This window comes from Danio rerio, chromosome 17 (genome assembly GCF_049306965.1).
Source record: "Danio rerio strain Tuebingen ecotype United States chromosome 17, GRCz12tu, whole genome shotgun sequence".
Classification (NCBI taxonomy): Eukaryota; Metazoa; Chordata; class Actinopteri; order Cypriniformes; family Danionidae; genus Danio; species Danio rerio.
Genome location: NC_133192.1, coordinates 57,750,754 through 57,777,745, shown reverse-complemented (window position 1 = coordinate 57,777,745; position 26,992 = coordinate 57,750,754). Strand labels below are relative to the sequence as shown.

General features: G+C 40.8%; 1 protein-coding gene across 1 annotated transcript; it reads left to right on the top strand.

Annotated features, from left to right (window-relative positions):
- atp6v1c2 (ATPase H+ transporting V1 subunit C2) lies at positions 1-25,084 on the top strand. The gene is made up of 13 exons (XM_021467504.3): positions 1-450; positions 2,841-2,908; positions 9,923-10,008; positions 13,118-13,180; positions 14,766-14,860; positions 14,968-15,059; positions 18,141-18,239; positions 18,326-18,394; positions 19,702-19,794; positions 19,877-19,964; positions 21,250-21,347; positions 21,428-21,557; positions 24,116-25,084. Exons 1-13 carry the CDS (start codon positions 325-327, stop codon positions 24,209-24,211), a joined length of 1,203 nt encoding a protein of 400 aa, XP_021323179.1. The 5' UTR covers positions 1-324; the 3' UTR covers positions 24,212-25,084.
- The last annotated feature ends 1,908 nt before the right edge of the window (positions 25,085-26,992 follow it).

Sequence of the window (26,992 nt, the reverse complement as noted above, 5' to 3'; positions counted from 1 at the left end):
AGACAATAAACCTGACTTTGACCGGAGCTACAGTTCTGTTTCTTTATCCTCCAGTGTACTGAATGTTCTTCTGGTGATGTTAAATGCTTGAATCAATGTCATGTAATTTCCCTGAAGATGAAGGCAGCACCTGTGAGGATGTTAAACCTTGATGAGGGTTTACCGCGTTTACTCTCGTCATAAATCTTTAGTGTCTCCAGAACATGAGAATTGTGCTCGTCTGTCTGAGAAACCCAATCTTGTCAGACACTGTAGTCGGCGATACAGTCAGCAAGCAGCCGATGCTCCTCATAACCGTAAAACACACAGCACAGGACGAGCGTGATGGAGTTTTGGCTGATCTCGGTTCCTCTGGATAAAATCAGCTGTCAGTCTGTGGAGAAACTCAAACGGGTCGCAGCCAAAAACGGTCAGAGCGCCAGCTCCAGAATGCACATCCCGGAGCTCAAGGTAAGAAAACACACACACACATGCACACGCACACCTCTGGAGGATCACAGGTGTTTCACTACACTGTAAAACATAATTATTTACTTTACTAAATAAAGTAAATAATTTAAATCGATCAGTTGACTTTTCTTGAAAGAAAGGGAACCTGTTGTCTATAAATCGACAAGATGACTAGAAAAATTCTTAAAACTGTCAAGTTGACTTTACTTGTAAAAACTGAGTAAACCTGGTGTCTTAAAAGCAACATATTGACTTACATGAAAAAGTGAGTAAATCCATTGTCTTAAGCCCCATTCAAACTGGGCGTCAGCACTTCCCATTCATATTTAACATCATGACCCTTCCAAATATGGTCAAAACGGAGCTTTTCATTCCAGGGGTAGCTCCTGTGGCTATAAATGATCATATGAAACTGTTTCTGGCTAACTCTTTTACTCGCTTTAGCCACATATTGTACGTATTGTGTAGATATCAGAAAACATTGAATTATTGCACTGTGTGGCACCTTTAATGCCCCATTTACACGGGGTGTTAGCTTCAATGCTTCCTATTCACTTTGAATGGGTGACGTCAGGCGTTGCTGAACTGCATTGTGGATCCGTCAGTGCCTCTTCAGAGGCGTTGCTCCCTGCAGAAGTTGGGACATTCTCAACTTTTTAAGCACCAAGGGAAGCGTCAGCCAATCAGATCACTGCATGCAAATACACCAGCTTAGACAGTAGCCAATTGCAGACTAGTTTCATTGGCTGACGCTGCTATGATGATCGCGTCAGCCCCAACTTCAGACACTACCTCTATCAAGCCCTGTGAGAATGCACCATTAAAGTTGATTTATACTTATGCGTCAAGCGCACATGTATGCTACGGCACGGCCTAGGCATGAACGCATAGCCCTCGCCGTGTCCGTCGGCGTCACTGATGCGCACCTCTCAAAAACTGTAACCGCACGTCGCAACGACGCATAGCGCAAAACACACAAAAAAAAAAACACCAGCGAAGAAACTCGACACAGAGACAGATTTACACCTCACTGCCAACTAGCGTATCAGAAGTGTTATTGCAGAACAGCAGAAACAGCAGCAGAAGTATAAATGCACAGCTACGCGCGTTGCATGCGTCGTGGGTCACGCCGATCACTTGACGCAGAAGTATAAACCAGGCGTTAGGGTGTACTCGCACTAGGCTATCCAAACCATGCCCGGGCATGTTTGACCCCATTTCCTTATTCGCTTGATTAGTGTGAGTGCCTCGAGTCAGGCCCAGGTGTGGTTCAGTTTGCTAGCCCTGGCCCGGTTGGTTTGCCATAGCATGATTAGTTCTTAATAATATTCAATGTAATTAATATTTAACATCATGACCCTTCCAAATATGGTCAAAATAGAGCTTTTCATTCCAGGGGTAGCTCCTGTGGCTATAAATGAGCATATGAGTTTCTGGCGAACTCTTTTACTTGCTTTAGCCACATATTGTACGTGCTGTGTAGATATCAGAAAACTTATTATGTTAAGTTGGCCAGCCCTAGCCTGGTTGGTGTGCCAGGGCACAGTTCGTTTGAGCTTTGGCCAGGTACGCTTGTAGTGTTAGTGCAAAGTGAGCCTGAGGCCGAAACTGAAGATGCAACATCCCTTTTGAGAGACTGTTTCACTTGGATTTATTAATCACTCTTACTTTTCAATGAACACAAACTGTACACTCTAAAAAATGTTGAACATTGATGTTAAAATGTTGAAAAATGAGTTAAACATATTTGATGCTTTGTTGTTTTTTTATTTTTTTTTAATCTTTTTTAGGTTATTTATTGATAATTCAACCAGTTGGGTTAAAAAATAAAATTTCAACAATCAACTGATTTAACCGACACAAAACAGCGGCATTAATATGTGTGCGTAATGTTGTTTTTGCTTTAAAGAGTTTATTTACGCTCTAACATAATTAAATTACTTCTCTGTGTCGTGGTTTTTACATCCGTTTCACTATCCAAGACTAAGAAGTGTTTGGATGTGGTTAAAATGTATTGCACACTGTGGACACTGAGTGGAGCCTGCGGCAGCTGCTGAACAGCCTCTACAGCACACAGAGCTCCATATTCTGCTTCATCAACACAGGATTTTCTGCTTGCACAGTTTATAACTGTCTGCGCTTACTTCTGTTTCTTCATTCTTTGTGATTCTTGATTTATTTTTTAAAAAGTGCCTGGTGCCAAAATGTAATGGAAATAAAGCATTTTCAGTATTTTTGAAAACTGTATGTTAGTTATTTACACAGCCATAATTACAAAATTAATAGTAGTAGCCTACTAGTGATAGTAGCAATACATTTAATCAAAATTTCTGACTGATGATCAGGACTGAACCCTCATCAGGGGTTTGCTTTTTGTGATGTTTGTGAAGGTGGGAACGCTGGATGTGCTGCTGGGCCTTTCTGATGACCTTTCCCGACTGGACTCATTCACAGAGGGGTAAGCATTGCTGCAGTAAACTCACCATCACTTTTTTTTTTTTTTTATGTGGGAGAAATATTAAAATAATAATAATAATAATCAATCATTTCCTAATTGTCTTCAAAATCTTGAGTCAGATAAACACCCCCTGCCTCTTTATTGATGTCACAGAGCTGATATACACTGTAGATGTTTTGCACTTATATGTAAAGTTGGATTAGTTACCTGTATATACACAGACATTTTGCAGATGCTTCGATGTAAACAACAGGATGGATCGCAAAGTTATATCCTACTGAATATGCCGTTCTGCCTATTTATGCTGTCTATAGGAATAAAAATGTGTGTAAGCTGCTAAATCATATAGAGAAGTGTTTAGTTACCAGGAAAGTGCAATATTCTGAAAAAGATGATATAAAATAAAATATTAGCTTAATATTTCACCTAATTGTCAAGAAATGATAAGAACAAACATGAATGTTGTAGGTGATGCAGTGGCGCAGTAGGTAGTGCTGTCGCCTCACAGCAAGAAGGTCACTGTTTCGAGTCTCAGCTGGGTCAGTTGGCTTTTTTGTGTGGAGTTTGCATGTTCTCCCTGCTTTCGCGTGGGTTTCCTCCGGGTGCTCCGGTTTCCCTTACAGTCCAAAAGACATGCGTTACAGGTGAATTGAGTAGGCTAAATTATCCGTAATGTATGGGTGTGATTGAGTGTGCGTGGATGTTTCCCAGAGATGGGTTGCAGCTGGAAGGGCATCCACTGCTTAAAACATGTGCTGGATAAGTTGGCGGTTCATTCTGCTGTGGCAACCCCGGATTAATAAAGGCACTAAGCCGAAAAGAAAATGAATGAATGAATATTGTAAAAGTCTGGACCTGCACTGCAAAAAAATTGCATAAAATTTACAATAAAAATTTGTAGAATTGTACAGTTAAAATACGTTAGAGGCATTTCTAGAAGTACAGAAAGCTACCATATTTTATTAATTTATACAATGGTAATACATCAACATTTTTAAGTATTTTTAGATGACTAATATTAAACGGCATCATGGTAACACACATGACACTGATGTAATGTGGTAAACAATAGTCATCAGCACAATGGGCCCTATCATACACCCGGCACAATGCGGCGCAAGGCGTGACCCAATTGTTGTTTGCTAGTTTCAGCTTGGCGCAAGAGTCGTTTTGACATTTGCAGCACGCTGTTTAAATAGCAAATGCATTTGTGTTCATATGTGCGCCCATAGGCGTTGTGGTCTATATAGGAGGTTTGTTGAGGTGCATTGCTGGAGCGTTGCTATTTTGAGAAACTATAATAGACTGCACAATAGACCAGATCAAAACCGGTCTATAGTCCAGCCCAGAGCGCATTATTTGTGCGCCTCGCTTAAACATTGCTGAATACACACAGGATGTACATCAATAAGCAAATATCTTTACATATGAAAAATAATTAAAGTATTACAAAAATTATTATTTTCTATAATACATAAGTATAAAAACCACCGCCTCCATGCCTTCTTCATCTCGGGAGGCTTTTTCAGTTTATTCATAACAATTTGCTTTTGTATAATGTTATTATTATTAGCAGTATTATTTATTATCTGCATATTTATATTTGTTTTATTAAAAACAAGCTTAGATTTGTCCACCTGTCAGGTTTCAGACCATATGGAGCCTGTATATTGGGAAATAACTCACTTTTTTAACACACTTGGTTATTATTGTTCAGTTATTCGTTTGCTGGAAATAAGAACAGAATTTAGAAATAGTTTTGCAACAAATCTTTGTTCTTAACAAACGAAATTAATTATGTATAGGCTAATGGATATCTGCGCATACGACATGTTTCCCTATCCACAGAGGTAAAAAGTGAAAGTAAAGAATGAGGAGGCTCATCTCTCATTCTCGCGCTGCAGATGCTCTGTTTAACTGTTTTCTTGCTAGTGAAGAGTTCAGGTTTTACACTTACAAAATCTGCCATGTAAATAGCGAATGCGCTTATGGCGCGACGCAACTGGCTCTTAAAGGGAATGAGAGATGAGACTCTGATTGGTTCATTCTCAAAACACACCCATAACTCATTAAGAGAATAAGCTCAACCCTGTTAGACCATGCGCCATGGTGCAAAGCGGAATTTTCCGTCCTTAAAATAGCAAAAGTGGATTCAGACACGTCCTTAATGCGCTTTGGACTTTGCGCATAGATCATTAAAATAGAGCCCTATGTAAAATTAAAGTACTTAACTAACGCGAAGGCAAAAATAGCCATGTAAACAAAAAAAGAAATATAAAAAGTGAGCTATCATGCCGGGAAATCTGGGAAGTTAATTTACGGTCATTTACCGTATATATATATTATGAAGCTTACTGTTAACAAGGATTTTTACGGTAGTGTTTTTAAAGCCATTTTTGGTTCAGTTGTAGTTCCTCATTATATTTTGCTTGATTTAAAATAACTTTTATCCGTCTATAGCACACAAATATTTTAATAATAACAAACATGAACGTTGTAAAGATTCTTGCCCTGCACTGTAAAAAAAAAGTTACGTAAAATTTACAGAACAGCTGTGGTTACCAGAATTTTATTGTAAAACTGCAGTAGAGGCATTTCTAAATTTACAGTAAAGCACCATACTTCATTAACTTGTACAATGTTAATGCATCAACATTTTGAGTTTTTTCACACGACTACATTAAAAGTCATCACGGTAACACACAACACTGAGGTAATGCGATAAACGTTACTAATTACATGTAACATTAAACTCTACTAGTAAAAAAAAATAGAAATACCAATGTAAACAAAAAAATACTAAAAGTGAAGTGTCGTGTACTAAAATCTTAGAAGGTTTTTTACTGTAAATATTAACAATGCTAACTGCTAACAATGATTTTCAATACAGGCTCGTTGTAGTGGATTACGTACCCCTGTCTACATTTCTGGATACCGCAAAATATGTACCCAGAGGTACGTCTGCTCTGGCTCCATTTCATCTGTAAAATGAACGATATGGGGCGGTATGACGCTGCCGATGGCTTCTGTTCCTTTTCATGCTACCAGCTGACCACTTACCTCTGTGTGGACGACTTTCCGGTGTTACCAGCTTGCCCAGTGGCTCGGGACTTGGGATGCAGAACGGAGTTGCCTGTAACGATAGGGTCAAGCGTAGAATGGTTCCAGAAACCAGGTAGAACAACAGGCTGAAACTGTGGTGACCGCGACTGCATTTCTTTGTCTAGATTACTTTTGAAAACACTATCGGTTGGGTTTAGGGAAGGCGGTGGGTGGGTCAGTCAGTCAGTCGACAGCAAGCTAGCCCAGTCATTCATGTGAGAAGACGTGCAATAGGATTTTGAGATCATAAAAAAACTGTACACAGCGGCCTCTAGTGGATTTGCTAAAACAGAAACTGCGAGCAGACGTACCTCCAGTATGTATTTCACTGTCCCCAGAAATGTAGACCTGGGTACATATCCGTAATGAGCTCGGGTTGAAGATTTTTACTGTAGCTTTTTTACAGACATTTTTTTGGTTTAATTATAGTTCTTCATACTATTTTGTCTGATTTGTAATAACTTTAATCTATCTGTAGCACTCTAAAAGTTTTTTCCAGTCAGACCAAGTAGCAGTACAGCCCAAAATATGACAATAATTGATCATTTTAGCAGCGATAATCAGTAACATGCATCATACTGTATCAGACGGATGCGTTTTTGTGGGGAAATAGTGGAGCGGCTGCAATACAATTATCAGCCGGTCACTCAATCCAGCGGAGTCCAGTTTCAGGCGGCAGCTGACATGAATCTTCCTGCCTCGGCTGCAATGTTTATGTGTTGTGGAAACTGCCCTCGTCTTCTCCTTTCTCTCATTCGGTCTACCATATCCATCCATATGACTTCCAGACAAGGTTACACTGGGTTCAGGTGCTGGCCTGACCTTTGTGGTCATAGCGCGGTCATTGCAAGTGTGAATATTAGCATGACTTTTAATCTGTTGTAATGGTGGTTTTGATGTGTTTTAATGGCATTAATAATGGTGTTTTAATGTGTTCATCTTTGGATCTTCAGCTCTAAAGGCTTCAGAATGGTATCGGTAAATGCCTCATGTGCAGATGTGAATTTGAGTTATGATTAGGTAACACTTCAAGGTATCCTCGTTACATAAGTTCTATTTACTTACTATACTGATTACAAGTAATTGTGCCTAATTACATGCAACTAATCCCTCATTCTAACCCTGAACATATAGCAAGTACAAGTAATTAATTAATGTAGTTAAATGAATTGTTAATGTTGCTTCTTTAATACTTATATGTGACCTATATGCAATGTTTTCAGGCCATCATTAGCATCATTTAGCATTGTAGCATGTATTTTAGTACTTACCATGTCGAGTTTTTGTAATATTTATTATGTATTATGTATTATTTGAGCCGGTCGTGTTAAATTATTCATTGACTTGGCAACATTGAACCGTAGGGCATGGCACACTATAGCCACAAAAGTAAATTATGTTCATGTTATGGCCATTTTACATCAGTGTATATATTTATGGAAATTATTTGTGTTTATGTTTATTTAAAATGCAATCTTAGTGCTTTTTTGATCAGCTTCATTAACCATTTTTCACATTTTTCTACAATATTTCCTATTATATTTTTCTTTGAGCTTGACTGGAATAAATATTGTTATTTTAATAAATGTAAAAACTGTAAATATTATTAACCCCGTTACCCACAGAACTTCTGTTGTCCAATGATTTGCCTAATTAACCAAACTTGCCTGGTTACCCTAATAACCCTAGTTAAGCCTTTAAATGTATAATATAATATTGATATATGAATATATATGATATAATATATATTTAAATGAATACTAGTATCTTGAAAAATGTGCTGTCATCATGGCAAAGAGAAAAGTAATCATTACTATGATTAGAAATGTGTTGAAAAAGAGTTTAACCATAACCAATACATAAAAGATGACCATAGCTAAATTATCATAACAATAAAATACAAACACATGAACATAGTATATTTTTGTTGCTATATTTTGCCATGCCTTCGTTTTTATGTTGCCAGATCAGCAATTAAATAAACTCAATGAGCTCAAACACATCGGCAAACTAAACATAGTAAAACTGAAATACATAAATTAAAAAATACAAAAACACAGCCATGTCACCCTGCAGCCCAAGAGCGCTTACTCACTGAAGCTAAGCAGGGCTGAGCCTGGTCAGTACCTGGATGGGAGACCACTTTGGAAAACTAGGTTGCTGTTGGAAGTGGTGTTAGTGAGGCCAGCAGGGGGCGCTCAACCTGTGGTCTGTGTGAGTTCTAATGCCCCAGTAAAAGTGAAGGGGACACTATACTGTCAGTGAGCGCCGTCTTTCGGATGAGATGTTAAACCGAGGTCCTGACTCTCTGTGGTCATTAAAAATCCCATCGCACTTCTCGTGAAAGAGCAAGGGTGTAACCCCGTTGTCCTGGCCAAAGTCTCTCTATCCGCCCTTACGATCATGGCCTCCAAATCATCTCCATCCACCAAATTGGCTCTATCACTGTCTCTCCACTCCACCAATAGCTGGTGTGTGGTGAAGCACTGGCGCTGTTGTCCTGTGGCAGCCGTCGCATCATCCAAGTGGATGCTGCACACTGGTGGTGGTGTGGAGAGTGGAGAGACCCTCCCTCATAAATTGTAAAGTGCTTTGGGTGTATGGCCATACACAATAAATGCGCTATATAAATACACATTACATTACATTACATTACATTAAATAAAGCAAAGTGAAAAGTGAAAAATGCAACGCATAACCAGCGTGTCTTCAACAATTTTCATTATCCGTTTGTATTCATGATGAGCTTGCAATTCAGCACATCAAATTTCTTAAAATATCTTTATCAAATCAACAGAACTAAACACTCGTGCTTTCCTGTGTTAAAAGAAGATTATTATTGTATTATTAATAAAGCTTACTTAAGTGTGTTAAGTGCACTTAAGTAGGGCTTTTATTTTATCATTATTTCACCATGCCGTTGAATTATTAGCCTTCCTGAATTAGTGTATTATGTATATTTTTCCCAAGTTTCTGTTTAATGGAGAGACGATTTGTTCAACACAATTCTAAACATAATAGTTTTAATATATTATATACCTGGGCAAGGCAGTGGCGCAGTGGGTAACACGTTCACCTCACAGCAAGAAGGTAGCTGGTTCCAACCTCGGCTCAGTTGGCGTTTCTTTGTGGAGTTTGCATGTTCTCCCTGCGTTCGCTTGGGTTTCGTCCGGGTACTTCGGTTTCCCCCAAAGACATGCGGTACAGGTAAATTGGGTAGGCTAAATTGTCCGTAGTGTATGAGAGTGTGTATGTGTGGATGTTTCCCAGGGATGGGTTGTGGCTGGAAGGGCATCCGCTGTGTAAAAACTTGCTGGATAAGTTGGCGGTTCATTCCGCTGTGGCGACCCCAGATTAATAAAGGGACTAAGCCGACAAGAAAATAAATGAAGGATTATTATATACCTGATTTTTTAAATCTTATTTTATCTAATATTAGACTAGATATACTTTAGGACACTAGTATTCAGCTTAAAGTGACATGTAAAGGCTTCACTAGGGTAATTAGGGTAAAGTTAGGGTAATTAGGCAAGTCATTGTATAGCAGTGGTTTGTTCTGGAGACAATCCAACACTAACATTGCTGAAGGGGCGAATAATATTGACCTTAAAATGGCTTTAAAACAATTAAAAACTGCTTTTATTCTAGCCCAAATAAAACTAATAAGACTTTATCCAGAAGAACAAATTTTAGAGGAAATACTGTGAGAAACTCCTGAATCTGTTCAACATCACTTGGGAAATATTTGACGAAGAAAAAAAAAATTCACAGGAGGGCGAATCATTCTGACTTCAACTGTATGAATATTCAGTGTTCAACATTCAATACGTGTGCACTTCTTTATCTTGTGTTAGTGATTAATACCCTGTGCCTCATCTGCTGTGCATCCGTCATTTTGTCCCCGTGTGTCAGTGTGATGCGTCAGACGTCTCAGTGTTTGGCGGAGGTGATGGACGAGTTCAGTGGAAAACTCCTGGAGAGTCTGTTGGCCGGCGGTGGTGAGTGAATGTGGCGTGAACACACACGGCCTCTGTAACGGCTAAACCTCCAGCAGAAGGAAACAGAGAAGAGCTCATTAGCAGAGGCCAACTCCTCTGAGCTGGGCCACACTCACATTACATACACTCGGAAAAATACACACTCCAGGAAAATATCTGTCAAATCTTTCCATTGCACTAAATGTACTTTATGTAAGAGTAAAAAGTACATTAAGTAGATTGTTATCGCAGAATAAAGGCTGACAGGTTCATCGGCAGCCCGACGTAAAGCGGAGCACTGTTGTATTAGACTGAAGGACTTTATAAAGGAAAACAACTGTCCTGGATGTACTTTATACTGCTTATTACTTGGCTACTTTCCACAAAATATAACGATTGAACACAAAACATTTTTCTGAGCTGTAATAGATTATTGATTATATAAATCAACACAAAGCTGACAGAAATAAAAACAGCTGATGGAGTATACACTAAGCTGCGCATTATTCAGACACAAGATGGTGCCAAACAGTCAAAAACACAAAGCTGACAGAAACAGCTGATGGAGTATACACTAACCTGCACATTATTCAGACACTAGATGATGCCAAACAGTCAAAAACACAAAGCTGACAGAAACAGCTGATGGAGTATACACTAACCTGTGCATTATTCAGACACAAGATGGTGCCAAACAGCCAAAAACACAAAGCTAACAGAAACAAAAACAGCTGATGGAGTATACACTAACCTGCGCATTATTCAGACACTAGATGGCGCCAAACAGTCAAAAACACAAAGCTGACAGAAACAAAAACAGCTGATGGAGTATACACTAACCTGCGCATTATTCACACACTAGATGGCGCCAAACAGTCAAAAACACAAAGCTGACAGAAACAGCTGATGGATTATACACTAACCTGTGGATTATTCAGACACAAGATGGCGCCAAACAGTCAAAAACACAAAGCTAACAGAAACAAAAACAGCTGACGGAGTATACACTAACCTGCGCATTATTCAGACACAAGATGGTGCCAAACAGCCAAAAACACAAAGCTAACAGAAAGGAAAACAGCTGATGGAGTATACACTAACCTGCGCATTATTCAGACACTAGATGGCGCCAAACAGTCAAAAACACAAAGCTGACAGAAACAGCTGATGGAGTATACACTAACCTGTGGATTATTCAGACACAAGATGGCGCCAAACAGTCAAAAACACAAAGCTAACAGAAACAAAAACAGCTGATGGAGTATACACTAACCTGCGCATTATTCAGACACAAGATGGCGCCAAACAGTCAAAAATACAAAGCTGACAGACATTATAACAGCTGATGAAGTATACACTAACCTGCGCATTATTCAGGCAAGATGGAGACAAACAGTCAAAAACACAACGCTGACAGAAACAGCTGATGGAGTATACACTAACCTGCACATTATTCAGACACTAGATGATGCCAAACAGTCAAAAACACAAAGCTGACAGAAACAGCTGATGGAGTATACACTAACCTGTGCATTATTCAGACACAAGATGGTGCCAAACAGCCAAAAACACAAAGCTAACAGAAACAAAAACAGCTGATGGAGTATACACTAACCTGCGCATTATTCAGACACAAGATGGTGCCAAACAGTCAAAAACACAAAGCTGACAGAAACAAAAACAGCTGATGGAGTATACACTAACCTGCGCATTATTCACACACTAGATGGCGCCAAACAGTCAAAAACACAAAGCTGACAGAAACAGCTGATGGAGTATACACTAACCTGTGGATTATTCAGACACAAGATGGCGCCAAACAGTCAAAAACACAAAGCTAACAGAAACAAAAACAGCTGACGGAGTATACACTAACCTGCGCATTATTCAGACACAAGATGGTGCCAAACAGCCAAAAACACAAAGCTAACAGAAAGGAAAACAGCTGATGGAGTATACACTAACCTGCGCATTATTCAGACACTAGATGGCGCCAAACAGTCAAAAACACAAAGCTGACAGAAACAGCTGATGGAGTATACACTAACCTGTGGATTATTCAGACACAAGATGGCGCCAAACAGTCAAAAACACAAAGCTAACAGAAACAAAAACAGCTGATGGAGTATACACTAACCTGCGCATTATTCAGACACAAGATGGCGCCAAACAGTCAAAAATACAAAGCTGACAGACATTATAACAGCTGATGAAGTATACACTAACCTGCGCATTATTCAGGCAAGATGGAGACAAACAGTCAAAAACACAACGCTGACAGAAACAGCTGATGGAGTATACACTAACCTGCGCATTATTCAGACACAAGATGGCGCCAAACAGTCAAAAATACAAAGCTGACAGACATTATAACAGCTGATGAAGTATACACTAACCTGCGCATTATTCAGACACTAGGTGGCGCCAAACAGTCAAAAACACAAAGCTGACAGACATTATAACAGCTGATGGAGTATACACTAACCTGCGCCTTATTCAGACACAACATGGCGCCAAACAGTCAAAAACACAAAGCTGACAGACATTATAACAGCTGATGGAGTATACACTAACCTGCATATTATTCAGACACAAGATGGCGCCAAACAGTCAAAAACACAAAGCTGACAGAAACAGTTGATAGAGTATACACTAACCTGCGCATTATTTACACGATGCGCACCAAATTTTTATTTTATATATATATATAAATGTGGGTGTAAGTATATGGATGTGAGTGTATTCACTTTGAAGTTGATTCAAACCTTCCAGATGAGCCTCTGTTATTTAGCAGTTGTTATCTGGGAATAACATACCTCGGACTGAAAGCAAAACAAAAAACACAAATTTCAGGCCTGGTTCTTTCTCGTGCAGCGAAATTATATCTACTACATTTCCGCTGTTCTCTGTGCTATTTGCAATGCATTTCTCTATTTGCATATGTTTTTAAACATCTGTATTTACAAATATTTTCATTGTGGTCTGAACTATTTGCAATGCGTTTCTGTATTGTTTTGAGAATTTGTGACCTAAACATGACCTCATAAAAGTATTTCACAGTATTCAAAAATATGATTTATTTTCTTTTGTCTTTGACTAATGCTAACACTTGAATATGATTAATCCCCAGAGCACAGGACACTCCAGAAAGACCCGAAGTCACCTCTCAAATCATACTTCCAGACTGTACAAGGTATGATAACCTTAAAACTGTAGTATCCTTATCTGTGAAAAGTTATTAGCATATCTGCTAACACCAAACCTTTAAGCATTCTTTTGACCAACTCAAGCTCATTCTGAAAATGTAGTCCCGCGGACGTTTCTGGGGACAGCGGGAGGTATGTACGGCCACGTTTATTTTTTTCAAGCGAACGCTGCGGGGCGGTGTGACGCTGTTCCCTTTCGCGCTTGCCGCTTACCTCCTTGTGGAAGGCTTTCCCGCTGCAACCCGTTTGTCCACTCAGCTCACCGTGTACGTCGGCAGGCTCGAGATGCAGAGAGGAGTTGACCACAGCGACCGGTTTCGAGTCCGAGGAAGAGCAGTTTCAGCAATCATGTAAGACAAAAACAGAATCCCAAAAATTAAGTGAACGAGTTACGTAACAGGGTGAGAACACGGTGAAATCCGAAAATGCGGTAGAAAAAAATAAAATCAGGGCTTTTCTTTTTTTGGACGGCTTTTGTAAACTGTCGCTCGGTTTTAGGGGAAGCAAGCGGGAGGGCGGGTTGATCGGTAAAATTGGTTGGGTTCAGGGAAGGAGGAGGGCGGGTCGGCCGATTGGCCGGTCGCGCAGTCAATCATCCAGTCAGTCGGACAGCGGCCTCTGGTGGGTTCACGCGAGAACATCGCGGGCGCGAACAGCACTCACGAGAGGCGTCTGAGATGCGAAAAAGCGCACAACAGTGGCCTCTTGCGGATTCGCAAAAACAAAAACTGCAGCCGTACGTACCCGCCGGGACGTATTCTGCGGTCTCCAGAAACGTCCGCGGGACTAAGTTTCCACAATGAGCCCGGGTTGCTATTGACTTTACATGTTAGCGAGTGGTCATTTCGGTATTAGTAAACGATCTATCTAATATCTGCCAATACTTTATTTAGATGGTCCCCCAATGAAAATGACAGCCCTGTTGAAAAATGCAGCTTAAACCAGCCTAGGATGGTTGGGTGATTTTAGCTGGTCGACCAGCCTGGTTTTAAAGAGGTTTTGGCCATTTCCAGGCTGGTTTCCAGCCATTTCTGGTTTTAGCTGGACAGGCTGGAAGGAGACCAGCTAAAACCAGCTTGACCAGCCTAGCCAGGCTGGGAGCCCAGCCAAAACCAGCTATGTCCAGTTTAAACCAGGATGGTCAATCTGGTTTTAAATGGTTTTAGCTGGTCACTTTCCAGCGTGACCAGCTAAGACCAGGCTGGAAATGGCTGGAAACCAGTCAGGAAGTTGCCAAAACCCCTCTAAAACCAGGCTGGTCAACCAGCTAAAACCAGCCAACCATCCTAGGCTGGTTTAAGCTGGATTTTTCAGCAGGGAGGCTTTAAGTTTAACTCAGCTATGCTAATGAGAGATGAATGTCATGTATTTTCAATCTTTTACCCATCTGAATAAAGTACCCAGGGGTACAAATAATTTCTGGCTTGACTAAATGTTTGGTGGATCTGCTAGATTTCACAAGGATTTTGTTGTGGGATATGGTGTATCTATTGCTTAGGCACATTTTTATATCAATAGCACATACAAGAAACATGATCACTGTTTCTGATAAAGTGTTTTCTAATATTTCAGTGGACTTGGCTACATACGTGACCAGGTTTCAGTGGGACAGAGCCAAATATCCCACCGCGCAGCCTCTAAAGACCCTCGCTGACATCATCTCCAAAGTATACATCTTATATAAAGCACTTTCAAACAATAACAGCTAATGCTAATGCGCTGTATGTTCAACAGTATAAATGTTTGTCTGTGTGGGTGGGTGTTTGTGTGTTAGCAAGTTTCACAGGTGGACACTGAGTTGAAATCCCGCAGGGCTTCCTACAGTCACCTGAAAGCCAGTATTCAGAGCTATGAGCGGAAAAGCGAGTAAGTAGGTTATTAGGTTACATACCAACATCAGCTTCCCTTTTTTTTCCATTTTGACACACCTACATGTGGCATAGTGGGGAACAATGAGGTTGGAAAACAAGTTATAATTCAGTGCTTTTGCATTCACCAGCAAAACATGTGAATAAATGCAATACACAACACTTTTGTGTATATCGTTTTCTGAAGCAGTTTGATTAGAAAGCAGTTACAGATGTTGTATGTAAGATTTAGAATCTTGTATTTCATAAAAACACCATGTTTTTGCAGATGTTTAAGAAACATGCTATGTGAAAATGCTAAAAACAATGCTAAAGTCAGTTATTCTCCTTTGAAAATGTGCGCTCCATGTTAAAATCAGACTCAGACTTAAATCTGTCTTTGTTTTGGTCTGTCCAACTCCGCCCACTTCCAGTTTAACCAATTATATTTCAGCACCTTGCGTTGTCTACACTGTGTATTTTATTTCAGTCATGAAGGCTGGCTAAATGTGCATGGTCACAGTCAAAAAATGTGACCTCTGAAGGACAGTAGCACCTTTGAAATGAGATGTAGATTCAAAGTTATAAAAATGCATAATATAATTAGCATATAATTCAAATAATACAAACGTAAGCATTAACTTAGCAGTTTAAAATGTCAGGCATTCTCGCGATCTGTTGGGGTCATCAGTCTGGCAACCTGTGTATGCGCCATGTCGTCGTCAAAAAGGCTGTGGCTGTTTTCGAAATTGCATACTTATAGTATGCTAAAAACAGTATGCGAGCCAAGTAGTATATCCGCATTCATAGAATAATATTAAAAAACAGTGTGCGAGAAGAACCCCAATGAATACCTAGCTGCGAGATTCTGAAGTGAGCATCCGATGGATGGAATTGGATGGAATTCATGAATGGAATGAAGCAACGCAACTGATGTGTACGTCCAAGTTCCATTCATACTGACATTCATACTGTATATAACATACTTTTATAATAGCCGATTAGTACGTTTAAATTCAAATGCAGTACCGACTGAGTAGTAGGCGATTATTGGATGCAGACTGTGTAAAAAAACCCTCCAATATTTAGAATTTGGACTGCAATACCTAGTTCAGCCACTAGGCTTGCACCTACATATTGCACCTTAAGAAATTGCATGTCAGGCAAGACTGGACAAGGGCATCAAGAGACATGGGAAAGCGTGACCCCAGAAATTAAAGGGATATACATTTGGCTTAATAAGGTGGGTGGGAATAGACAGGAGAGCACTTAGCACAAAAAATAAAAACAAACATTTAAACTGAGAACACTCATTAACCAGATGAAACAAAACATGAAAGCACACGGCTGCAAGTAAACATGGTAAACACAACCCAACATAAGACAAGAGACAAGCACACATGATGTGAAAAAACATGAGGCATGGATGTCCGAGTTCCAGTGACAAACTTAAGCCAAATTGCCAGAGCTGCTAAGACCAAACAACATGTCATGGACAAACAACATGAACACAAGGATGAGAAGGTGCTGGGCCAAAAGACAAGACAAGACAGAACACGTGGCTTGAACTAGCCTGAGACCTCACATTCAATACAAAGACAAAAATACAAGAAATGAGAGTGCAAGACCTGAGTACGATTCTGTTAGCGAAACAAAAATAAATAAGACTAAAGAGACAGAGGGAAGATGAACAGCCAACAAGAGACAGAACACAGGACAGACAGGAAACAACCCGACACAAAATAAGACAGGCAACATCAACATATAACACAAGATGGAAAAGGGGACAGACAAAAATCAAGGAAAGGAGGGAAGGAAGCCAAGCCAGACCCAAAAAAACAAAAAACAAAAAACAAAAAAAAAAAACAGAGATCACGGTAAAGCCAGGGAGGATCAGGGGGTACAGGAACGCTGGCAGATAGTTAGGGCAGGACTGCAGGGACAAACCACAGGGGCTTAGGCAGGTTTTGGGCTCTTGCATAGAGCCATGGGGAAGCAGAGAAAACAGCTTCAAAAGGTCACAATCCATGGTATAGGACAAGGGTGGAGTTGGAGTCCAGGGTGGTTCTGGAAGATTTAGGGTCGAACTGAAGGCTTGGGAGGAGCTGGAGGGATGGTACAGAAAAGACCAGACAGGGGATACAGGGCAATCGTCTTGAGTGGGACAGTAGGTCAGAGAGCTTGACATGTGCAAGAATCAAGTGGACTTGAGGGATGTAGGGAGCTGGCAGGGCTTTGGGATTGACTGGAGCTTGTAGGGCCAACAAGACGAGGAGCTTGGGTGGAGCTACAAGGATGATGTGGGGAAGTTTAGACTGTAAATATAGGGCAAGAGTCTTGAGTGGGGCAGTAGATCAAGGGAGCTTGGTGTGCAGGAATCAAGTGGGCTGGAGGGATGTAGGGAACTGGCAGGGCTTTGGGATTGACTGGAGCCAGTGGGGCTAACAAGGTGAGGAGATTTGGTGGTAATGGCTGGTCAAGGAACTTGGGTGGTACAATCATAGGGCCACATTTAGGGGCTGGATCCAACACTGGCGGGTGCTCTGGGGCTGGAGCTTATGCTGGCGGGCGCACTGGGGTTGAAGGCAACAATGTGGCTGGAGCCATCATTGCCTCAGAGCACCTGCCAACGACAACTCTGGCCCTTAACATGACCATATGATTGTGCCACTCAAACTCCTAGCTCAGCCTCTGCTTTCCAAGATTTTGCCAATTTTGTATACATGTTCTCTTTCTCTTTGCATTTCTTTAAAAGAGCTTAATGACAATGATAACCAGTGAGCTGTGATGATCACAAAAACCTCATTAAATTTTTCTGCCAATAAGTTGGACTATTTATTGTAAATATACCATTAAAGGGGTCGATCTGATTCAGTTCATTTAACAAAAGTACATTTATTTAAAATCTTGGGTGGGACCACAGTTTTTCAGGCACAAGTGGACCTGTGAAGATCTCTTCTCTGAACCCTATCATGCTTGGTGTCTCAGAAGGAGTTGGTGGAAAGGCTTGAGATGGGTACTCCCCTTTCTCTTGCTTTCTCTTTGGACTGTGATATTCATTTAATGATCAATAACCATCCCTCCTGCTTTGCATAACTAGGGGAAGCTTGCAGAACCGTTTGTTGACCAACATCGTGAAGAAGGAGGACTTGGTTTTGAACTCAGAGTACCTCACGACACTAATAGTTTTGGTGCCTAGGTCAGTGTGTGCAGAGCAAATCTTAAGTATCACTTATCTATTTTTTTTATTTTTTTCTGAATGCATTTGTTATGTTTTCTCTACAGGACAGAATATGTGCTGTGGCAGAAGACGTATGAGTCCATGTCAAAGTTTGTGGTTCCTCGTTCCAGCCGGTAGGTTCCCATGCATGCTCAGGGTTTCCACAGTCACCTTAAAACATCATTTTTTTTGTTTAAATACTATTGATCAGTGGTTTTCAACTCGGCCGCGATGAATTGCAGGGGGTTTATTCTGTTATTAAAAGAACAAGGGTTTGAGTATCAACCCGCCACAAATAGCGGATTCATTTAAAAATTGCTGTAGACTACAGAAACGTGTTTGGTATTGTGGGATTAGTTAATAAGATCGGAAACCACTGCAATACAGAAAATTATTTGCAGCATTCATTTTCATTAAAGTCCATACTTAGGGTGCACTCACACTAGGCTATCCAAACCATGCCCGGGCACGTTTCCCACTTTGTTTGACTAGTGTGAGTGCTTCGAATGGGCCCAGGCACGGTTCACTTAGCCAGCCCTTGGAGGAGGTGTGCCAGAGCGTGGTTTGGTTGGCATCCCAAATGACTAAAAATAATACAATCAGTCTTAATTCCAGCTCAGTTTACCAACCTTGCCACTACCACTGGAATAGAGGCTGAAACTGGAGGCTAATCCAACAGTATTATCAAGTTACTGCAGAAAAGTAAGAGTTTGTCTGGTTGTAGACAAGAAGGTGATGTCCTACAGCCCAAATTACATACTTATACTCCATCCTAAAAGTATGCACTTTTTTTTTTATAAAGAAGTACATTCTTTTGAGTGTGTAACAGAAGAGTATGCAAGATTTGGCACATGCTTTGTTTATACTTTTTACCCATGTTTATAGTACTTCATGCCCAATGCCAAATGTATTGTGGGCAATATTAGCGTTTAAAGGATGTAAGGTTCTTCCAACTTCCAATTTCTACCGGAAATAGTGGACCTTCCAGGAACATTTGGCTTGCTCATTTTAACATACTATAGTTTTTGATATACTAATTCTATTTTTGAACACTATTTAGGACGGATTGTAAGCAAACTGGGATGCACCAATTGGCTTCAGTTAGCTTGTTATCTGTTCTCAGGATTTAGACCAGGGGTCACCAAACTTGTTCCTGGAGGGCCGGTGTCCTGCAGATTTTAGCTCCAACCCTAATCAAACACACTTGAACATTCTAATCAAGGTCTTACTAGGTATACTTGAAAAACCCAGGCAGGTGTGTTAAGGCAAGTTAGAGCTAAACCCTGCAGGGACACTAGCCTTCCTGGACCGAGATTGGTGACCTCTGATTTAGACTCATTTTTATCAGCAGCCTCTAACCTTCTGCATCGCATAATAGCAATTAACGTTAGTTAAATTTGACACTTCTAAAAGATAAACAACGCTTATGTGTGTATCACAGGAAGCTGGCTGAGGATGCAGAAGCAGGGGTTTTCACTGTTACACTGTTTAAGAGTGTCATAGCTGAATTCAAAGCCAATGCCAAAAAGCACAAGTAAGCAAAACACTTGTCAAAGTGTACCTCAAACATACCTCAGTTATTTAGGCTTTTTACTAAAATGATAGTTCGTGTATAGGTTTACAGTGCGGGAATACAACCTGGAGGAGGCCGAGAAGCAAAAGCAGAAGATAGGCCGACTCGCTTTGGATAAGAAGGAACTGTGTGTAAGTAAACCTTAATAACGGAGAGCCTATTCCTTATATACTCATTGTCTTTTACTGTCAGCTGGAATTTACAAGGGTAAATGTGATGGGGAATAATTTGATTCTGTTACTAAGTGTTGTTTAAAAAATGGTTAAACTTTTTAAACCACTGTCACGATCACCAGCCATCGTAACCCCCAGGATTGCTGGATCTCACTCACAATAACTTTTGGACTACAAATCCGCCATTCATGGACTACATTTTCGTACATGCACCTCGCTCACACACACACACATGCTTCCTCATTTTGACTGTTTACACTCGCACCACCGGAGGATTGTCAGAAACTAATAACACACAGTATTTAAGCAGCACACTCACTCATTCCCATTGCCGAGTCTTGCTTACTGTTAGTGATACTACAATGTGGTTTACTTAGTCTTGTTTTCCTGTGTGTTTACCTCGCCTTGTTTATCTAGTTATCCCTGTCTGCTGCCTGCCTTCAGACCTCTCGCCTGCTATTCTAACTACGATTCTGGACTTCCTTTATACATCTGTTTGCACAAAATTGACCATTGCTTACCTGACTGCGATTAAACCTGCATGTGGATCCGAACTCAGTTGTCTCTGTCACTCCCCATGTTACACTAACAGAGTTGAAAGTAATAGAGTTGACCGTCCCTGCTGAAAAAATCCAGCTTACCAGCCTAGGCTGGTTGGCTGGTTTTAGCTGGTCGACCAGGCTAGTTTTAGAGGGGTTTTGGCCATTTCCAGGCTGGTTTCCAGCCATTTCCAGCCTGGTCTTAGATGGTCATGTTGGAAAATAACCAACTAAATCCAGCTCAAACCAGCTTGACCAGCCTGGTTTAAGCTGGTTTTGGCTGGGCTGTCAGCCTGGCTAGGCTGGTCAAGCTGGTTTTAGCTCCCAGCCTGACTAGCTAAAACCAGCCTGGAATGGCCAAAACCTCTCTAAAACTAGCCTAGTCAACCAGCTAAAACCAGCCAACCAGCCTAGGCTGGTTTAAGCTGTTTTTTTCAGTAGGGTTCCCACCATTTTTCTGCTTTAGCTCAAGATGCTATGGCATGTCCACATAGCATGTCTAAAACACAATACTCTTATGTATTTTTATCGTATTATTGCTTTAAAACGTGAATGAGAAATGCGCTGAAATATCACAGTAGCAGTTGACATAAATAATCTACTATTGGTGAATCCTATTGGTGATTTGTCTGGAAAAAATGCTATAATGTCGACAAAAAGACCATGTGCAACAATAAACATGTGGTGATTGTATTTCCCAACAGAGAACATTTGTGTGTTGGCTGAAGGTGAACTTCAGCGAAACCTTTGTGGCCTGGATTCACGTCAAGGTCCTTCGCACATTTGTTGAGTCAGTTCTCAGGTAAAATTAACCACTTGGCCTAAATAAAACAAAAAGTTGAACTGCTCAACATCAGACCCATTACAGTTGCTGTTGTTTAGGTATGGACTGCCGGTCAGTTTCCAGGCCATTTTGCTACAGCCCGGTAAAAAGAACGTGAAGCATCTGAAGCAGCAGCTCAACTCTTTATTCAAACACCTCGACCCAGCAGCGATCAGCACCAAACCTGAGGTAAAAACAACACACAGATCCTTCTCAATGGTCGTGATCTAACAGTATTTAATAAAGGACAGAGTATCCCTTAGATAAGACCTTTTCGGTCTTCATTTGAGGCCAAAAGGAAGTTTGAAAAGGCTGAGTGACGGTCTTCTGTTTGTGAATTTTCTGACACCCCCATGGTGCAGTGAGCTGGGTTGTTAATGTGTCACGTCACCCCATTGGACTTGATTGTAAATCAACAACAATGGCGGCGGTAAGAGAAGAACGGTTTCATATAAGGCAATTCTACAATAGAAGAGCCACCATTGCATGCCACATTACTGTAAATTTGCAGCAGACAGACACTGAATTGAGCAATGTTTATAAGCCTTATCAGATTTGGCACTATACATTTGTGTTTATCGTCCGGTTTGTGACGCTGAGTCTTTAAAATCTGTCTGTGAGCGATAGTACAGGTGAGGATACATCGAGACCAGCTCTTCTACTTGACTCTATCGTTTATTCATGCTTCAAACTTAAGTGTTTGCTAAATGTTTATCTCCGGTTTGAGTCTGAACTGCGTGGATATGAAGTGTGTTAAAAAAGGCGGAGCTTCAGGACACACCCACCAACTGGGTAGTCAAAACAGACCAAAGGCAGCTCAAAGGTGTTTAGGAACAAAATGAACTCCCTTAAAAAGTTCTCTCCGCTGTGCTGTTTTGTTGTGCCACAATAAACTCGAAAAGAACTTCGTTTTGGATGAGATTTGTTTAAAATGACGTAACTTTGAAGTTTTTGAAGTGGCCAACGATTATGATCAAACCAATGATCAGTGATCACAGATTTTCACCAGCAAGGACCACGGCACACTTAGGAAGCAACCTTTATTGTACGCATGTAGGGATGAAAGGGTAAAGGTGGAGGGATGGTAGGGGAAGAGAAAGATGTGAATAATGGAAGGGATCATAGATTGATTTGAGCGTCCTATGATGATGATCCAGAGAGACTCCCCCCACCCAAAAAAAATCAAAAATTCAACTTTGGAGGAAAGAGAGTGATATAAGGCTTGTTAGTGGAGAACAGAATGAAATAGAGGTAGGAAGGATGGCTTCAGAATAACAAGATGGACAGTGAACCTTGTTAAATAGGGGTGCCCAAACTCGTCCTAGATGGCTGGTGTCCTGTAGATTTTAGATCATCGATCTCAAACTAGATTCCTGGAGGGCTGCAGCTCTGCAGAGTCTTGCTCTAAGCCCAGTTGAACACACCTAATCCAATTAAAAAAAGCGTTTAATGCTGCGGTCATACTAGAGTTTGAGCGCGTGAAATTCTGTCCTACGGCACTGCAAAAAAGGGTGAGTAAACAAGGATTAGACAATTAAAATAGAGAGCGATTGGTCTGTATTTTAAATTTCTGTACAGAGATGTCATATTTTGACCTTTGATTGGTCTCACGCATTCATGCGATTTCGCAGGTCAGAGTTCACCAAGCTTAAACTTTCCAATGCAGGGAACTGCAAAACTTGTTGCACAATCTTGGGTTTCCGGTCTGACGCATTCGCGTGTGTATGAATGGAAGTCTATGGGGAGAAAAGTCTAGCATGAGCGCAGTTTAGCACTACTTGAAACTATTAAGCAGGTGTCCCTGCTGAATAAAACAGCTTAAACCGGCCTAGGCGGGTTGGCTGGTTTTAACTGGTTGACCAGTCTGGTTTAAGAGGGGTTTGGGCCATTTCAAGGCTGGTTTCCAGCCATTTCTAGCTTGGTCTAGGCTGGAAAATGACCAGCTAAAACCAGCTTGACCTGCCTGGTTTAAGCTTAAAATAACTGGTTTTGGCTTGACTCCCAGCCTGGCATTTTTGGGGGAATGTGGAGACAGCATTAAGAATTCAGCCAGTCACATACGCTCTAGTTGTAGAAGTTCATATATTTTAACAGGTCAGGAGCTCAAATTGTTTCTGAATCTTCCACATATGGACGTGATCGGAACTCCACGCAGCTCCTGGACGACTCTCTATTGAAAATTAATGACTTGTCGTTTGACATTTGACGTGTGCAGTGACAAGGTTTATTTATGTTCACACAGCTACCTTACACAGAAACTAAACTTTAAAATTTGATATTGTAGTGGACAGCCCCTTTAAATAAGTTTAGGGAGTAGTTCACAGGTGTCAAACTCCGTTCCAAAAGGGCCGCAGCTCTGCACAGTTTAGTTCCAACCCTGATTAAACACACCTGATCAAACTAATTGAGTCCTTCAGGCTTGTTTGAAACCTACAGGTAAGTGTGTTGGAGCAGGGTTGGAACTAAACTGTGCAGGGCTTCGGCCCTCCAGGAATTGAGTCTGACACCCCTGGAGTAGTTGATTGGATGAGATTGCAGAGTGAGACATGCTCCCTCAGTTAACTCCATTTAGCCTAGGATTACAGGATTCTTTTAGGATTTCCTGACTTTGTCTCTGACAACCAAATACTGGCTGAAATCGCACATTTTGAGCAGGACTTGAGGTTGAAAATTTAGTCAGGGTCTAATCAAATCGAAAATCCAGTTGTGCTGTTGATCTGATGTGGTTTCTGTCGCTCTTCCTTTAGATGGGGCTGGATATCCCAGACGGTGGCGCCGGCCAGCAGGAATATTACTCCTACATTTGCTATCCCATCAAAATTAATCTGGTGGATCCAAGTTAGTGCTAAAGAATAGACTGATTTTTTTGGAGGTATCTATGTGGCACTCATATTTCTGTTTTGCATCCTGCAAATTTTAAATAAAGCTTGACAAACACATGAGATACATGACTGAGTTTTTATGTCAAACAGGAATGGTTGATGTTGACCTTGTTCTTAGATTTGAGACCCTGGCCAGGTTTTCATCCAACAAAGGCTCATTGTGAAAACATAGCGCTATAAAAAGTTCTGGAGATCTCGAATTATGTAGCCAGAAGTACATATGGCTGCATTTCGTCTTTAACACGAACGCTATGGAGGTGGTATGACGCGCTCACCAGCTGACTGCTTACCTTTGTATGGACGGCTTTCCCGCTGTTACCATTTTGTCCAGTGGCTTGCCATGTAAATCAAGAGACTTGAGATGTAAAGAGGTGTTGTCCACAAGTTCGAGTCCAGAAAAGCACAGTTCCAGAAAGCAGGTAAGACAAAAACAGAAGCCGAAAAATAAAACAACCAAGTAGGTAACAGGTTGAGAATGTGGTAAAAATCAGGCAAGGGTTTTTCTTTTTCTGGATTGCTTTTTAGAACTGTTGGTTGGGTTTAGGGAAGGAGGAGGAGGGTGGGTCAGTTGGTTGGTCGATTAGTCAGTCAGTCAGTGGACAGCGGCCTTTGGTGGATTTATATGAGAACAGCAGGCCAAATGAAGGGAGAAATTTCAGATCTGAAAAAGCGTACACAGCGGCCTCTGGTGGATTCATGGAAAAAAAAAACTGCAAAAAACATAGATCCTGGGACGCATTTGGCGCTCTCCAGAAATGTATACAGAGGTACATTGTTTTCATTTGCTGTTAAGATCCATTTTTATCTATATAATAACAATAAAGGAAGCTAAATTGAGATGTAATTGAGATGCAAGTTAGGCTTTATTTTAAGGTAATGTAGCTACACTATTCATTTAACTAATTAATTACATGTACTTACTATGGAGATGGGTTAGAATGGGGGTTAGGTTTAGGGTTAGTTATATGTTCATTCATTCATTTTCTTTTTGGCTTAATCTCTTTATTAATCTGGAGTCGCCACAGTGGAATGAACCGCCAACTTATCCAGCATATGTTTTATGCAGTGAATGCCCTTCCAGCTGCAACGCATCACTGGGGAACACCCATACACTCTCATTCACACACATACACTACAGACAATTTTAGCCTACCCAATTTACCTGAACCACACAGTCTTTGGACTGTGGGGGAAACCGGGGCTCCCGAAGGAAACCCACGTGAACACAGGGAGAACATGCAAACTCCACACAGAAACGCCAACTGACTCATCCGAGGCTCAAACCAGCGACCTTCCTGCAGTGAGGCGACAGCTCTACCTACTGCGCCACTGCGTCACCCGAAGTTACCTAATTTATTAGGGTTTATTTTATTAGTAAAAATAGAATTCACATCAGCAGTGTTAAAACAACTTCATGTTGACCAAAGTGACCCTTCATGTCACACAACAACTGTCACACTGTGTTAATCAGACAAAACTGAGGCATTCACGCCTACCCCTTCATATTCCCTCAAATTTACCCATTCACTATTCAGTATTCAATAACTCATTCTATAATCATGCTAACAACACGTTAATTCATGGTAGAATCGTCCTAACAACATGCTAATTCATGATGGAAACATGCTTATAACATGATAATTCCTGCTATAATCATGCTAACAACATGCTTATTCATGCTAGATTTATGCTAATACCATGCTAATTCATGCTAGAATCATGCTAACAACATGTTAAATTATGCTAGATTCATGCTAACAACATGCTAATTCATGCTAGATTCATGCTAATACCATGCTAATTCATGCTAGAATAATGCTAACAACATGCTAATTCATGCTAGATTCATGCTAATACCATGCTAATTCATGCTAGAATAATGCTAACAACATGCTACTTCATGCTAGATTCATGCTAATACCATGCTAATTCATGCTAGAATAATGCTAACAACATGCTAATTCATGCTAGATTTGTGCTAATGCCATGGTAATTCGTGCTAGAATCATTCTAAAAATGTGCTAATTCATGCTAGAAACAGGCTAACAACATGGTAATTTGTGCTAATACCATTCTAATTCACGCTAGAATAATGCTAATAACATGCTAATTCATGCTAAATTTGTGCTAATACCCTGCTAATTCATGCTAACAACATGCTAATTCATGCTAGAAACAGACTAACAACATGGTAATTCAAGCTAATACCCCTACTGAAAAAAACAGCTTGAATCAGCCTAGGCTGGTTGGCTGGTTTTAGCTGGTCGACCAGGCTGGTTTTAGAGGGGTTTTGGCCATTTTCAGGCTGGGTTCCAGCCATTTCCAGCCTGGTCTTAGCTGGTCAGGCTGGGAGATGACCAGCTAAAACCAGCTTGACCAGCTTAGCCAGGCTGGGAGCCCAGCCAAAACCAGCTATGTCCAGCTTAAACCAGGCTGGTCAAGCTGGTTTTAGCTGGATTTAGCTGGTCATTTTCAAGCCTGACCAGCTAAGACCAGGCTGGAAATGGCTGGATACCATCCTGGAAATGGTCAAAACCCCTCTAAAAACAGCCTGGTCAACCAGCTAAAACCAGCCAACCAGCCTAGGCTGGTTTAAGCTGGATTTTTCACCAGGGACCATGCTAATTCACGCTAGAATCATGTTAACAACATGCTAATTCATGCTAGAAACATGCTAACAACATGCTAATTTATGCTAGAATCATGCTAATTCATGCTAGACTGGCTTGTTTCAGTCTTTAA